This window comes from Gracilinanus agilis, chromosome 3 (genome assembly GCF_016433145.1).
Source record: "Gracilinanus agilis isolate LMUSP501 chromosome 3, AgileGrace, whole genome shotgun sequence".
Lineage (NCBI taxonomy): Eukaryota > Metazoa > Chordata > Mammalia > Didelphimorphia > Didelphidae > Gracilinanus > Gracilinanus agilis.
In genome coordinates this window covers 207,933,972-207,951,551 of record NC_058132.1, presented here as the reverse complement: position 1 = coordinate 207,951,551, position 17,580 = coordinate 207,933,972, and the positions used below count along the sequence as shown (strand labels likewise).

Here is a 17,580-nt window from a genome sequence, read left to right as displayed (position 1 = left end):
ATCAGGAACAAGAAACATACCCAACCATTACCTACAAGAAAATATTTATAAACCATCCTGAACGAGTGTCCAGGAACAAGCCAGATTGAAGATTTTAATCTATTTCTTCATTCTCAGGCCCATTTCAAAAGGGTTTCCTACCATTACCACTCTGTAGGCAATGGGATGATTTACCTTTTCCTTTTATGGTGGTGATGGATTTTGAATCGCTCCAGTTTCCTATTCCACGACTGGTAACCGCAGCGACCTTTTAAAATTAGAAGTGAGTTAGTATGAAATAAGGGCAATGCATCAAAAATCAAAGCTGCTCAGTGAGCTCTAAGGCTGAGATGTGACATAAGGGTGCCAATTCCCTGGTGGCAGGCAATGAAATGGGGAACCGAGGGGATAAAAGAAATAGCGCCCTGGAGAAAGGGACTGTGAGAGTCACGAGAAAATGGAATCCTAGTGATTGGTTGTCCCAAGATTTTTCTAGAAAGTGTTTATAGACAGCTGTAGGAAAAAGGCCACAGAGAAGATTCAGTGTTATGGGCTCATCAGTCTGTGCACAAGAATGCTCTCATATTATTAATACATGTACAAATATGTCCTCTCTCTTTTAAGGTCATCAAAACACTCAAGTCTGTTTATATATGTATTATGACACAGTTGTCCCTCACCCTATGGTGGAAGAGAAGCTGGGGGAATATCATGAATGCACATGAGTCTGGGAGCTAAGAGAACATTCTGGTTAAACTCTGGAAAGAGATAAATACAAGTCAATTCAGTTTTCTAAGGTAAAGCTTGTTTTTTACTTCTTAGTAGACTTATTTATTACATCTTCTTTTGGTACAAATCCCCAAGGGTGGGAAAGCTAGACAACTTTCTTGCTCATTCTAAACCAGGCGGTGTAAAGGATGGAGTATTAGAACTGACCCTAGGATGACTTGGGTTCAAATCCTACTACATGTACTTACTACCTGGGTGACCTTAGGCAATTAACTTAACCTTTCTGGGCCTCAGTTTCTTCACTTGTAAAATGAGAGAACTGGACTCACAGTTTCTATGGTCTCTTCTAGTTTTAGATCTGATTTCAGGTCTTCATGATTTTTCTTGGAGAACTGTGCATTTCCAGAAAAGAAACACTCATGCTTTTTGGGAAGAATTCAAAAGCATTACAAGGCCTTTTGCTTAAAAAGTATTTTGGATCATCCATCCACTATAGTGACTTTATTAAAGCAGATATATGAGAGACAACTCTATTATCGACACAGCCAAATCACTCTAATTGGGCCACAGCACCAGGATGGAGTCTCCTCCACCACCACGGTAGAAACAAATGTTCTCCTTGGTCCTAATGAGGCTGTCTCTGTGTGAGGGGAGAGGACAGAATGTACCCCCTGCTGTGAGAAGCACATCAGAGCACTTTACCAGCTGAACTTCCCTTGTTATAGCTCTACATTCTCCCATACTGGAAGGAGCTGGGTTCCCTGCTAGTCCTGATTGGGGGAAGGGAAGCTAGGAAAAGCCTATGAGATTCCAATTTCAGGGCCAAGGTTTTCTTCATTTTTGAAGACTCTAAAAGGAAATTAAACCTTTGGGCCATCGCTTGGGTAGGTCATTAATGTGGCTACAATACAGACAGGGTATTCAAAAAGTGGCAATAGCATTGATAGGTTCTGAAACTCTTAAAAGGGCATTAAGGATAAAAATAGCTGGTAATTACATAGAGAACACTTTGAGGCTTGCAAAATATATTGTACATATCTCACTTGAGCCTCAAAAACATGCTGTGAAGTAGTTGCTATTATTATGTCCATTTTACAGATGAGGAAACAAACTCAGAGAACTATTAATGTCAGAAGTGGGATGAAACCAGTTTTCCCCTCACTCCAAGACAAGTCTCTCTTTGCATTATATCATTTATCAACTCACTCTTAGGGTATATAAAGTGTTGACCAACAAATTCTTTATTTCGGTGTAGTTACTAGGTGCTCTCTGGGAGGCCCACATCTTGGTACCACTTCTACCATATTCCACCTAAAATCAAGAGAGAAAGAAAGGAAAAAAAAAAAAAATATATATATATATATATATATATATAGTCAGGAAAAGAGATTCTCAAAGGTGAGGAGACTGGCCCATTCTAAACAGAGAGGCATAGGAGAAGTGCAGGAATTAAACACTAATAAATTGTGAATGCCCCAGAAGCCTGCAGCAGAGGAACAGATGCTTACTATGTATTCTCGGATGAGTCCGTGGGTATTGGCAGGAGGTGCCCAGTGACCCAATATCACTCCTTCAACTTCCTTATGAAGTGATAACTGAAGATTCCGAGGAGCATCTGGAACTGGGAAAGAGAGGGGTCTGGGTTAAAACGAATTTGTACACAGAGGCCCAGAGAAGGCAGGCATCTGCCATTGTGCATAATCCACACATTGAAAACCTGGATGTAACAACGATTATACCCTTCTTTTGTCCCAAATTTAAGTCCCTTAAATTTTACTGTGCCTCTATCTGGACCATGCTTTAGAATTAAAGTTCTTGAGGGGTTTAGAATAATGCTTCTTAGAGACCATTATACTCAGATAAGCCCCTATATGACTATATATGACTATAAAGAAATGAAATTTTGAAACAAACAAGCCAGAACTATTATATCCAGGTGAGTACTACCCCATTCTAAACAGACATTTATTTTAACAAGGCTGCCCTTGCTCAAAATTTCTTCAGAAGTCCCTGTTTTGCAACTACATGAAAAGTGAACCCAGTCCAGGAGAAAGTTAATTTTCTTCCTCATCTTGTACCAAAAATAATATGCAGCTTGACCTCTTACCTTGTTTCCCCAAGTGTGATTCTAAATTACTTTTGGCTCATTTTAAAAAAAAAATCTGACCTACATTCAGAAGGCAAAAGATGTGTCCTCACTGGAAATATTTGAAGGAATATCCTGTAGGCTTTCATGGAAATTCCAAATTGTAAATTCCAAATAATGTTTTGAAGCAATGACTGTGTCACTATAATCCAAGCTGCCTACTCTGAAGACAATATATTCATTTACTTTATAATCTTTTGGTTCAGAAAAAAAAAAGACAATCGGACCCATCTTTTTAGCAAGGCAATTGGTCAGTTGAACAATACTAAGCAGTGGGTAATGAGCTGGGGGAAAAGACTGAACGGACAGGAGAGAAAAGCACCAAAAGAAGAAATACTTAAAGAGGACAGTGGTAGTAGCTAGAATCTAGGAATGAACAATCAGAAAATAAATCACTGAATCAGAGTGGCATCAGACTGATATCTAGTTCACAATGGTCTTTCCTAATCAAGTCAAAGTTAGGAGGACAAGGAAACCAGTCCTATGGTCATTCCTAGGAAGTAGCCTACAGATTCCTGCTCAAGTAGGGCCTGTCAGTCAACCCCACTTACGTCCTTCTGGGGTTCGGAGGGTGACAAAGTCATTGGTGTTGTGCACTTTAGTCAGACATTGTACTTGCACTTTGACTTGATAGGTGGTGTCAGGTTTCAGGACTTTCAAGATGCTGATGGTTTTGTTGCTGTTGGTCTCCAATGTTTTCCACATGCTCTCACCAACCATCCTGGGTGAAAAAATAAAGGGGTTTCAGCCCTGCAGCAACATGGAAACAGCTCCATTTAAAAGCACCCATGCCAGATGCGTTTTCATCACATGAGCATCAGAACATCCCATGACGAGGAGGACCTTTTACTCTCCACAGTGGCAAGGATAAGTTAGTGAAAGAACTGTGAACTGAGAGATGGCAAAGAACCACATGATGGAAAGCACCCCGAATGGGGGCTAACAGGCCTGACTTTAGGAAGAATCACAGAACCTTAGAGCTAAAAGAACCCATAGAGTCTATCTATCTAGGACATGTGGCTGAACAGGAATTCCTTCTACAATCTCTCATTCAAGCCTCAAGCCAAATTGATAAGCACTGATTAAGCACTCCAGACCCATCTCTTCTCAAAGTATATATGTATCTTTCTATCATCTGTGTATTTATGAATCTATCATATATCCTATTATCTATATGTATGTATCTATCATCTATACTTCCATGTATGTACACATCTATTTACTTGTCATTGATATATGTAAATATCGATCTATCCCATCTCTCCACAATGTACATATGAACCTATTTATTATCTATGTATGCAATGTGTGCATATCTATTTATCTATCATCTGTATATTTATGTAGCTACCTGTTTATCTATTATCTATCCTATCATCTATGTATGTATCTATCATTTATATCAATGATGGTAAATCTTTTGGAACTTTTTAAGGACCTGTGCCATACCCCTACAGACTGCATGCCTGCCTGCTGGCTGTGAGCAGTGCCCCACCCACCCCTGCATTTGGGGGCAGGGCCAGGCAGCAGGCTGGTCAAACCAGGGCTGAGTTCCACGGGGAGGTTCCAGTGGCCCATACCCTCCCTTTGTATTCAGGGGGGTGGGACCAGGTGACCAGCCCTGGGCTGGCTGTGTTCCACCCCTGCAGCAGTGGAGGGAGACCCCACCCCCTTCATGCAGGGTGGGGTCAGGCTCCAAGCTGGCCAAGCTAGGGCCCAGCAAATGTCCACAGAAAGGTCTCTGTGTGCTATAGGATTGCCATCATGGGCCTATACTACAGTATATTTTTTCTGTTTACCTATCATCTTTCCTAAAACCCATGTATGTATCTAAGCATCCTATCCATCATCTATCTATCCATCTATCTACCTACCTATCTATGTGTCTGTCTGTCTGTCTGTCTGTCTGTCTATCTATCTATCTATCTATCTATCTATCTGCCTATCCATCCATCCATCCATCCATCCATCCATCCATCCATCCATCCAGTAAATCAGAAATAATCTCAGAAGGAAGGCACTAAGATGAAGAAGCAGGGAGAATTCTTAGTGCAGGCACCTTTTTGGCTTAAGTCCTTTTACTGCTCAGGTAATCTGTACTATATTCCCATAACAGGTTAACACTTCTGCCTCTCCTGAGCTTTAACCAGATGCTTTCTGCCAGGCTTCCTTACTCTAGTTCTTAGCTTTATTCACATTAATATGGATTCTCAATAGACAACATAGGCAAGTCACTAGTCCTCTGGATCCCAATTTCTTGGCCTGTAAACTAAGGGCATGAAGACTAGAGAGTCCTTTCCAGGATTAAATCTACATTCCTAATGCTTCTCTTTGTAACTTTACCTATCTTGCTGCCTTTGAATAAAGCATAATTGCTGAGTCATAATCCAGAATTGGGCCTCATCCCTCCACGGGTCAAATGATACTGATGACAGCAATAAGGATGGATTTGTTTCTTTCCAGTAGAAACCCATAGAGTTCACCATCAATTGTATTTGTATTTTGTGAATTTGGGTATATGTACCTGAGGCCCTAGCAGCTGTTTCAAGACCATCTCCTTCTCAAGTCATCTATACCACGCAATCCAAAGAGATTAGTTTGTATTAATTTTGTATATATTATATTTACTCGTCTGTAATCTGGTTGTATCCATCCAGTAGAATGTGAGCTCCATGAGGGTATTTTTTGTTTTATTTTGTGGCAGGTCCTCCCTGTCTCGCCTAGGCTAGAAGTGCAGTACTCAATGGCCCAATCCTATGGATAGCATGGGAAGCTTTGACCTACTCTACTTCCAACCTGAGTTGGTTCACTCCTCTGTAGGCAGACTTGTAGTGCCCCTTTCCTGGGCTCCCTCCACAGATTCAGTCTTGGTGTAGGCACTCTTTTGGCTTAAGTCCTTCTACTGCTCAGAACGCCTGAAATCAAGCCACCCACCAGCCTCAGTATTTCTCAGAAGCAGGGTTGCAGCATGTGCCACTAGACCTGGCACTCTCCAAGATTCATATACTTATCTTCCTAATGGGTATAATGGGTATATAGTAAACCCTTAAAAAATCTTAATGATTAATTTAATTAATTAATTAATCCTTTTGCTTAGATTTGCAAGATTCTTTGGCAAATGTACTTTTACTAGTTCTTTATTAGGTAAACTTTTCCCCACTCTCCAGTCTTTTGAAGATTACTGATGGTGGTTCAGAATTCACATTAGTCAGTTCTTCCAGGAACCTTAAATGTGAAGGCTAGGTAGGAAGTGTTGTGGATAGAGCACTGAGTCTGAGGTCAGGAAGACCTGGGTTCAAATATGACCTCAGATACTTACTAGCTGGGAGACTTTGAGAAAGTCATATAACTGCTAATTGCATCCATCTACTTTACTGTAAAATGATGATAAGGAGAAGGAACCTATCACCTCAGTAGCCCATTTTGACTAGATGATCTCTAAGGTCCTTCTAGCTTTGAAATTATATTTATACATATATAGTTACATAACTTAGATATATACACTCATATGCACAAATAACAGCCTTCGGGGTTTTATAAATTATTTATACACAATGATATAGAGTAAATCATATTATACATATTATTTATTAATTATATATAAAATGGATAGTTTTATATTTATAAAATTCCCAGGACTGATTTATATTTAAATACACATACATTTCCCCCTATCACTTGCTCAACAAATACTTTGTGCAAGGCAGGATGATACAAAGATCTATAGAACACAGGCCCTGCTTTTAAAGACTTTCAATCTAATCTGGGGTTGTATACTAATAACTTAAGAAATTTATACAAATCGAAATGGTATAAGAAGTAGTAGGGAACTGTAAAGAAAAATCTGTGGAGGGTGTATATATAATTTCACTTTGGGAGTTGGGAACAAGGGAAGGCACCATGAAAAAGGCAGTACTTGAGTTGGATCCCAAGAGAGGGGAGGGACTTCAAAAGATGGGAACAAGGTTTGTGGACATCCAGTCCAAGAATGGAAAATGGCATGAACATAAGAATGGAGACAGAAAAGAAGAGGGTATGGAGAATAGTCTCTTATGATTGAAATGTATGACAATTCCAGGACTCACCGGTAATAGATATTATACACACAGGATGCTGCTGGCATTTTTTTTGGCCGTGTCCAAGTCAAAGTAACATCACCAGAGAAATCCGCTGTCCACTGGAGATTCTGTACTTTATATATTGTTGTCTCCTCTATAGAGATAAAGGGATTAGTGAAAGAACTGAAGAAAATACTGCCTCATCAAATCTTGGGTTTGAAGGGCTCTCTGGGGGTCACTTAATCCCTCACCCTGCTTCCTAACCGAGCTGCACATGCATGTGAGCGTGCGCGTGCGTGTGCGCACACATACAGAGAAAGATCTCAGACTTTTAAAAAGAAATCCTGGGTAAGAATTCTGCTTAACTGCAAATCTTTCAGGGTCCCTATATCCCTTATAGCCACAATGCATTTCTTTGCATTTTTGCTTGAATCTGTCCTGGTGTGTTAGTTAAAATCACCTGGGGTTCTATTTGGAAGGATTGAACCTCAATATAGTGTTTGACCAACTTCTGTGGACCTGTGGGGGTCCTTAAAACTACATTTCCTGTGGTCCAAAGGGTTTCGTGGGTTTCCTGTTTTGGATGACGTATTAAAGGTGAGGGACTATTTTAAGTAGGGGGTAGTGACTTGGAACTTCCTCTTGAGTTACCTGAGCTCGAGGAGAGAGGAAAGTAAATGGCTGAGGTGAGGTTGGAATAGGTTTTTCTTACAGGCGCGCGGTCAATTTATCTCTATCAGCATGGCTTTTATTAAAATACTATTCTTCCTTTTGATCACGACCATCATCATTTTTAATCATAACAGTTTGGCGCACCAGAAGGTCGAAATTCAAACTCTCAATCTTCCAGATAGCCTAACGATAGCCATGCTTTCTTTATGGCCTGGCTCAGCTCTTTTGAGCACTTTTTTTAAAAAAGGAAAGTGGCTTTCCTTGCCATGCTTTTGCTAAAAGCAACAGCACGTTTTTGCCTCAGGTGGGACTCAGCCAGCCAGTCCAGCCAAAACCACCTTGGGTGGTCAGGCCAGCCGATTCTGGCTTTTGGCTTTAAAACTAAAATGCCGGAGCCCAGCCAGTGTGTCTCTGCCGCTGATCTCCATTCCTGCTGTGCCGCAAGCCTGCAAGCATCCCAGTGCCTCTTCTTCGATCCTGCTTCGCTGGTGCTAGTGCTGACCTTCCATTACAACCTGGAGCCCCAACAGCGATGACCCCCGGCTGCTGCTTTCACTGCCACCCAGTCCTGACTTGCCGCGATCTTCGGAAACTTCTTCGGCTGCTGCTAAACATTTGGTATTGCCCTCCCCCCTCTTGGTAATGGCCTGCATTCTAGCCCTCCACGTGTTTCTCTAAAGACCTAATTTAGGCACCCCCCACAAGCTCTCCACGTGGGTATTTTCTACAAAACTGACTTTAAGTTTTTCTCTAGCCCTGAGCCTATGACCCGACACCACGTGGACCTAGCGTTTACCTTTAATGGGGCCCATGGCCTATTCACCCCCATACCTGCTCAGAACTTTAAACTGAGAGCAAAGACTGATTATAAAAAAAAACTCCTTAAACTCAGCAGAACTCAATCAAAAGAACCTTAAATTGAACAAGGGGTGAACTTTTAAACCTCAGAACTGAATGAGTTTTATTTCTGTTTTAGAGAGACTGTATCTTACTGTATTTTGCTAATTAGTTTTGTAAATTAATCTTGCTTATTTCGTTGATTTTCCTGTTGCACTGAATCATTTTAAGTTAATGTAGTTTGTGGCTGCTAGATTAATTCTGTTTATGATTTTATTGTAACTCCCAATAATGAAAAAAAATATTAGAAGTGGTAAGAGGTTTTGACCAGCTTGTTATCTGATACACATATTATATTTCCTAATTTATTTCAGGTTTCATTTTTACTGTAATCAACAACAAAGCTATGTTCTCGTACCATCTGAAAGTTACACATTTTAAAAGTTATAAATTGCCTTAATTTTGTTTGACTTTGGAGAGTTTGGTGATTGCCTTGTGATTTAAATTGTAATTTTATGAGAGGTCTTTTAAAAATTTACTTTAGATGCTTAGTACCCTTCTGTATAAATGATAAGGTTTTTATGTATTTATTTTAAAAAGAATTGTTGTCTTAAAAGGATAAGCTTTATATATTTTATTGTGAAGAATTGTTGTCTTATATTTTTTTTATATTAGTCTATGTTTTAGCCTCTTTTATCAGAAGGGTCTAGAATTCTTGAGGATAATTTAGACCAGAAGGTTTTTGGTTTTTTTTATATCAGGTTTTTATATGGAAGCAGTAACAGAATTTGTTGAGAAACCCTTAGCCAAGGTTTAAAAGTTGTAAAAAGTATATGATTTTTTGAACATCATTGTTTATTGTTTTAAAATGTGTTATTAGAAATATGGTACTCTATTTGAATGTGCATTGTGAATCTGCTATTTTGTAAAACCCACTTTCTCTCACAGAAAATCTCATTTTTGGGTAACAAAACCCTTCTAGTTCTAAGCTGTATATATATTTTTGATTTTTTAAAACATTTTTTTATAGAGCAATTGATTTTTCCTTTTTCTCATCTTGTACTGGAAGTACATATATAATCATTATTTATCCTTTTTTTTTGATTCTACAGCGAAATAAGCTCAATGCAAATACCTGAGTCTGAGCCTGAGACTATATGGGATTGTGATTTAATGCCTCTCTGATTCCAGGAGAAGTGCTGAGCCACATGGTCAGAGACTTGACTAAAGAATCTGCATGAATTGCAGGAGTTCTATGCCAATACTTGAAGGGATTGAAAATTGGGGTTTGAGTCCTGGAGTCACAGTCTTTTCTAAAACTTTAGAGGACATGGGTCCCCTCAACTTAAATTCCTAGTGAAGCACATAAGATTGGCTATCATTTAATGGCTCATTCCCTGAGAAGATGCAGGGAAAAAATCGGATCAGAGAAAGGCATTTCCCTTATTCCTCTATATATAGAGAGAAAATAGCAATTTTTCTGTAGTCCTGGCCCTGAATGGGTTATAGCAAACTGCTTAAATCGCTTTCATTGGGCCTTGAATCAAAGGCCTGTTTATTTCCCCTACATTATTTTTGCACATTTTACATTTTGTTCAGCAAGTTAATTTTTTTCTCTTTTTTTTTGAATTTTATTCTTTTTATTTTTTTAAATTATTTCTTTTGCCAAATGATTTCATGCCATGCATCCTTGGCTGACTTTTTCAGGGGATAATGTGTTAGTTAAATATTTTCCTCAGGGGGGTGTGTGTTAAGTTTTTATAATCATAATGTCTGAACTATAATCTATATTGCAAGTCAATGTTTACTCCTTTTGAAGTAAACTCAGAGGGGTAATGTTAATTCTCAGAAGGAAATGTATGTTTTATAATCTATAATGTAAAGTTTAAATTCTTTGAAAGTAATTTCAGGATAAGGGTTTTGCCATCTCCCCAGAATCCAGACGACGAACCTGTTTGGTGGAGGCACCAAAAGATGCCTGAAGAGCCTTCACTGGATCATGAAGATCCAATTTGAACTTTGGGGCACAGTTGATCTGAACTATGGGGTTGGATGCATTTATTTTGAATGGACAGTTTATGCCAGAAAGGGGGACTGCCCCCTTAATGGTTTTTTGTCAATGTACCGAACATTGGTTTTGTTCTTTCTCCCTTTTATCTCTAAATTATTGTAAACTCTAATTTGATTATATTTTCCTGATCCATTGGGGAGATTTATCTCCCAAAGGATCACAGGGGGGTAATGTGTTAGTTAAAATCATCTGGGGTTCTATTTGGAAGGATTGAACCTCAATATAGTGTTTGACCAACTTCTGTGGACCTGTGGGGGTCCTTAAAACTACATTTCCTGTGGTCCAAAGGGTTTCGTGTGTTTCCTGTTTTGGATGACGTATTAAAGGTGAGGGACTATTTTAAGTAGGGGGTAGTGACTTGGAACTTCCTCTTGAGTTACCTGAGCTCGAGGAGAGAGGAAAGTAAATGGCTGAGGTGAGGTTGGAATAGGTTTTTCTTACAGGCGCGCGGTCAGTTTATCTCTAACAGCATGGCTTTTATTAAAATACTATTCTTCCTTTTGATCTCGGCGGCCCTCATCATTTTTAATCGTAACACTGGTGACATGTTAGCCACCTCTTTCACCTTTTTCAAATAGAAGTATCAAAAGGAAATAGACTGGCATTCATTATCGCTTCAGTCACCAGGGCTCTGAATACCTACCATGTTCTCAAGGAGAAGACAAAGAGTTGAGTTGAGGCCCAGTGCTGTTTAAAGGCCTGGGTGGCTGAGTATGCACAATGAGAAAGAATCACAGTGAAAACAAAGCCAGGAAGGAGCACGGCCCAGTGATAGGGTAAGGATAGTGTCAGGGTTTCAGAATCTAGCCTCTTCTCTTCCTTAAGGGCTCAAAAACCAGGAGAAAGAAAGACTGTTTCACCATCAGTTTGGATGAAAAGTAAGAAGTCTCTTAGCTCCTTACAGGCTGCCCATGGTTGACCTGGGGACACAGAGCAGCTATCTAAATAGGCAACTAGGGACAAAGTCACTCACCAGTACAGCTCCTTTCATCACTCCCATCAGAACAGTCCAGAAACCCATCACAGCGCTCTGTCAATACGATACAGGCTTCTCCGTCCTCACACATGTATCGTCCGCTCACACAAGTCAATGTGCTATGCGTGGCTACAAAACAAAACAATATGAAATTCAAAAACTCAGAGGAATCATGATTTTTTTAAAAAGGCAGGTGTAATGGACTCCATTAATTGAGCCTAAGGCTCTATTTATGTTCATGTCTGTGGTCAGTAACTTTATTTTTTTCTGGCCAAATTAGCTTCATTTAGATGTGTCAGAATTGACCAAAGGAGAATGTTATGAGGGTAATTTGAGGAAAGGTGTTTGGGATAAGGGAATTGAAAGGAGGATGTTGGAGACTTGCTAAGTGGGTAAACTAGGTTACAGGTAGGCTGGGATTAAAGGAGATTCAGGGTATAATAGGACTGAAGTCAGGAGTATAACACAGAAGGGAAACAGAGATCTTCTTGGGAGAAAAAAGTTAAACTAAACAGACTAACACAACAGGCTTACAGACTGGGACTTAGACTCAAACACAAGCTGAGGGAAATAGACTAGACTGAAATTAACAAACAGGCTTTAGTTAATTTCACAGGAAGGGACCTATTTTGAAGTAACACCTTCCTTTCAAGATGGATGCCCCAGTTACCCTCTAAGCCCAAAGTATGTTGTCTCTTTCCTTCTTCTTCCTTCTTGATAACTAACAGACAAATTACACTAAATAGGACTATTGAAACCCAAAAGGATTTATTTGTTTGAAGGATGTTTTCAGGAAAGTGGATTAAAGGAAAGCCCTATTAGTTATCTCAGGAACCTCAGGTGGGGGAAGGGAAGTGAAGATGGAATCTGAGCAAGGACCTGCCTTACTCAGTTTTACAAAATGCTATCTAAAGGGAATAAAGATGATTTGATTAAATTATAAATAATGCTGTCAATTAGATAACTCTTCACAGATTTAACTCCTCTCTAATTTCTCTCCTTATAAACTCCACAGCCACTAAGGTAAGGGAGGGAAGGCAGGGTGGTATTAGGAAAGAAGATATAAAGGGTCTATCTAAAATAATAATTTCTTAAGTAAATATATCGATGCTAGGCTAAATTTCAATATTGAAGCTAGATAATCTAAGAGCTCGCTCACTGACTTCCTCCCTCCACGGAAGATCCAGTCAACTGCCTCTTTCCTCAAGATTCTAAAAGCCCAACTGCTTTTGGAACTCAGCCAAAGCTAGAAAAAACTATATCCCCCCCCAATTCTGTATACTACAAGGAGGATTCATCACTTACAATTTTATACACTTTAAGGTTTACAAAGTTCTCATTCATATGCCATACACACAAATTACAGGACTCTCATGCTTTCACATGCTAATATCTCCAACAAAAATACTTTGGAGAAGGTAGACTAATATATAGCTCAGGGGAGTACTTTGATCTCTGATTCCACAATTCCTGAGCAATAACCATAGTAAAAACATTTGCTATTATTGTGTGGGCAGCTAGGTGGCAGAGTGGACAGTGTATGAGTTCTAGGGTCAGAAAGATCTGAATTCAAATCCAGCCTTGGACACCTGCTAGCCAAGTAACCCTGGGCAAGTCATTCAACCAATGTTTGCCTCAGCTTCCTTATCTTCAAAATGGGGAAAAGCACAGTACCTATCTCCCAGGGTTTTTTCTTAGCGCTTTCCTTCCATTTTAGAATCAATATTATGTATTGGTTCTAAGGTAGAATGGTGGTAAGGCTAAATAATGGGGGTTAAGTGACTCATCCAGGCAGACAGCTAGGAAGTGTCCATCTAAACCCCCAGGGTTGTTTTGAGGATCATATGAGATAATAATTGTAAAAGGGCTAGCAGAGAGCTATAAGGCTAAATATTAATTTCTGCACCTGGGTTAAAAAATTTGATTACTAAGTACAGAGAGCTGTGATTTCATTGCAATTCATATGATAAAAGGCTTGGAAGTTCTAGGTGGATGCATGCTCCATGTGAATCAAGTGTGACTTGGCTGTTTCAAAAGCTGATGTGATCTTAGGCTAGATTAAGAACAATAATCATTGTAATAAGGTACTGCATTCAGAGCAAGGGAGATATCTTACACTGTTCATTCATACATCCACATATGCATTTGGGTATATATACATTTGTGTGTGTATATGTGTACAGTGTATGAGTGTGTGTGTGCACGTGTATGCATACGTGTGTGTGTCTGTGTTCTCACTTTGGGAATCATCTTAAAGGAGTATTAACAAACTGAACTATTTCCAGAAGAGTTGCCAAGACAGTGAAATACTGAAAACTACCTCTTAAATTCATAAGTTCATAGAAACTGTTGTCATGGCAAAGGGCACTAGATGAGGAGACAGAAGAGGATTTAATTCTGGCTCTCTCTTGCTAGTTATATATGAGCTCACTTGGGCAATTGTGCCTTAGTTTCTTAATTTATAACATAAGGATAATAGATGTCCTTCTTATCACACAGGACTAATGAAAAGTCAAATGAGATCATGAACATAAAAGTATTTTGTACAGGGTTATATGAATGTCAGAATGAGGAGGAGGAGGAAGAGGATAACAACTACACTAACATTTTAGGAATGGCTGAAGGACTTAGGGATTTTTAACCAGAAGAGAGGACTTGATAAGGGACATGAGAGTCATCTTTAAAGTTTTAGGGACTGTTTTATGCAATTGGGTGGCTCCAGAGGGCAGAGCTAGCCACAAAGGGCAATTGTTATTGAGAGGTATATTTTGGTCCAATACAAGAATGAACTTCCTGACAGGAAGAGCTCTCTGGACATGGAATGGGTGACCACCTTGGGAGGTCACACAACTTGTCACTGGAAGCATCCCAGAAGAGTCTGGATGACCAACTAACTGAGAGTGACATTGTAAATGTACTTTACTGGGAGGTAAATTGGGTTAAATGACTTTATTGGACAAAGTTGGATTAAAACCTTTTCTTTCAAAAAGTTTCATAAAAACTCTATGATGGAACAGGAAAGAACAAGGAAGTTAACTGCCTTGTTCAAAATCAAGCAGTTGGTTAATGGGAAATTAGGGATTAGAACCCAATTTCTTTCCACTAGACCAAGTTTATGTGCCCAAACTACACCTTCAAGCAGCCTGTAAGCCCCCTCCACCCCCACATTACCCCAGAGAGTGGAGTGAGGAAGTGCTCACTTTGGGCAGCTGGACAGAGGGGCAGGGCATGCAAAAAAATGTCCTTGAACACTGGGAAGGGGGGGGGGGAAAGAGTAGTCTCCCACCCCTGTGCCAGCCCAGCACCTGTACCAGTACTTTACCAACACTGCACTAGACCATGCTCGTTTCCTACAGGAAAGACATACATAGCCCATTATCAGTAGGACACTCACTTCACCCTCTAACAGCAGTGATCGATTTATATGGCTCTTTCCATAATCTTCTTTTTTTTTCTTTTTTTAGGCAAACAGGGTTAAGTGACTTGCCTAGGGTTCACACAGCTAGGAAGTATCTGAAGCCAAATTTGAATTGAGGTACTCTTGACTGGCATTCTATCTATTGGGCCAACTAGTTGCTGCCCCGCCCCACCCCAAATACATTTACTCTTTGAAGTGCTTTTCTTTTTTGTTCAGTCATTATTGATTGTGTCTAATTCTTTGTGACCCCATGTGGGGTTTTCTTGATGGAGATACTGGAGTGGTTTACCATTTCCTTCTCCAGGTCATTTTACAGATGAAAAAAACTGAGGCAAACAAAGCAAAATGACTTGCCCAGGGTCCCAGAGCTACTAAGTGTCTGGGGCTGGATTTGAACTCCAGAAGATGAGTGTTCTTGATTCTAATCCCAGGGCTGCGGCTGTCCTTTCCACACTCACTGACCTAGCGGCCTTTGTGACCGGAACGTGTATGTCTGAGATGGTGACAACTACCGTGGAAGTCTGCAGCTATGAACAGGACAGCCGCCTGGCCCTCTGAGGGAGGGAAGGAACCTGGATCTCGGCCTTGTCAGCCCCAGGCACAGCCACATTCCTTAGCACACCTGGGAAGTGTCATGGCTTTGGCGCTCTCTCCCTGGCAGCAGTCTCTTGGGGGTGAATCGGCCTGGAAGGATCCCCCAAGCCACCCCCACCCCCCACCCCAGTCACAGAGACTGTTCAAGTGATGCATTTTCCCATTAACCTGTGCTCCACAGAAGGAGGTGCCTTGAAATGACTTCAAGTAATCAAAGAACAAAGAAAGACCATCCTCCCCAGCCCTCTGTAAAGGGAAGACGACAAGGCCAGAAAGCCCGCGTTCCTGAGGTCAAACAAAATAACTTTAACGCCCAGGTTGTGCCCACATCACTGGTATCCTGGTGCTTCCCGAGTGGGTATAGGACACGCACTCACTCATTCAAGAAATGCTTACTAAGCACTTGCTGTGTGCTGTGTGGGAATGAACACACACACACACTATCTGTGTGACCCTGGGCAAGTCATTTAACACTGCCGCCTAGACTTTCTGCTCTTTTGTCTTAGAACCAATAGTTAGTATCAATTCTAAGACATAAGGTATGAATTTAAAAAGTAAAATGTAGTTGAAAAAACATTCAAGAAAATAAATAAAAATACAATGCAAACTAGATCATGCTAACTTGTGATTTTTCTAAGTCAGTATGCAGCCTGCAGGGATCTCTTTCTTGATTCTGACCCCAAGTGTTTATGGGCATCCATCATAAACATGCCTTACATATGTGTCCATAGGTGCAGACACACCGCTGTAGAGAGACTGCACTCAAGAAGGGATCTAGAGTTTCCTGGAAATTAAGGCCAAGGAATGGAATACTTCTACAAAAAATTAGCTTCTTAATGGCTCTCTAGACACTCACGACAGTTGGACTCATCCATGCCATCCTGGCAGTCCTGATGGCCATCGCAGCGCTTCCAATTGGGAATGCACTTCTTCGGCTGCTGACACTCAAATTCAAATCTGCTGCATCGTCCCAGCTGGGTGGCAGTGGATGTTGAAGAGACATTGGCTGGAAAAGGGGACAAGAAAACCCATTAGAACCTCAGGACAAACAGGAAGGGCCAGTAACCTCTGGGCGCAACACAGAAAAAGCTGAATAAAGGCCTCTGAGAGCCAGAAAGCATAATGCTGGAACATGTGTTAAGAGTTGGACAAGGAGGAACTGAGAGACAATCCAATCTGCTTTATTTCACTTACAATTGCTGAAGGCCATGGTTCAGTGGAGATTAAAGTATATCTTTGAAGAATAAAGGATGATGGGGCAGCTGAGTAGGACAGTGTAAGAGCTCTAGGCCTGGAGGCAGGAGATCCTGGGTTTAAATCTGGTGACAGACACGTCCTAGCTGTGTGACCCTAGGCAAGTCACTTAATTTTAACTGCCTAGCCCTTAGTGCTTTCCTGCCTTAGAATCCATACTTAGTCAATTCTAAGGCAGAAAGTAAGAATTAGAAAAAAATAATAAAGCATCACCTGCAGAAGACCTGGAATAAGGGCAGGTAGGTGGCTCAGTGGACAGAACACTAGGCCTGCAGGCAGGAAGACTCATCTTCCTGAATTCATACCTATCCTTAGATATTTAGTAACTGTGTGACCCTGGGCAAGTCACTTAAGCCTGTTTGCCTCAGTTTCCTCATCTGTCAAATGAGCCCAAAAAGAAATGGCAAACCCCTTCAGTATCTTTGCCAAGAAAACCTCAGATGGGGTTATGAAGAAACAGACACAACTGAAAAAATGACTGAACAACAAGAAGAATTGTAGTGTAGAACCTGGATGGGATGAGAAGAGGTTGAGGTCCCATATCTATAAGATCACAGACCCACTCATACAGCTGAGAGAAGAATAATGAAAATGGTTCAATGGCTGGGTCTTGGGGCCAAGAATAAAGTGAAATGTTTCCTCATCTTAGCAGATGAGTTACTGACCAAATACTACTAGTGGGTTAGGGAGGGTTTTGGTTCTCAAAGACTTTCTCACAATTTGGGGTGGGGGAGATAAGCTTTGTATACATCAAACAATCAGAAAGCAGAAATCATGAAAAGTCAATTGAGGGCTAAAATGGACAATACTAACAATAGGTTGTATAGGAAATACAAAAGGAGGAGA

At 40.4% G+C, this 17,580-nt stretch overlaps 1 protein-coding gene across 1 annotated transcript in view; it reads right to left on the bottom strand.

Moving 5' to 3' along the window:
- SORL1 (sortilin related receptor 1) overlaps positions 1–17,580 on the bottom strand; it is a 246,842-nt gene that overhangs the window by 18,611 nt on the left and 210,651 nt on the right. Inside the window, exons 32-38 of the mRNA XM_044669646.1 lie at positions 16,337–16,486; positions 11,466–11,597; positions 6,940–7,066; positions 3,406–3,575; positions 2,217–2,329; positions 1,915–2,019; positions 175–247 (exon numbers count right to left, since the gene is read on the bottom strand). Of these exons, the coding sequence (XP_044525581.1) occupies positions 175–247; positions 1,915–2,019; positions 2,217–2,329; positions 3,406–3,575; positions 6,940–7,066; positions 11,466–11,597; positions 16,337–16,486 (870 nt within the window). The remainder of the gene's footprint in view (positions 1–174; positions 248–1,914; positions 2,020–2,216; positions 2,330–3,405; positions 3,576–6,939; positions 7,067–11,465; positions 11,598–16,336; positions 16,487–17,580) is intronic.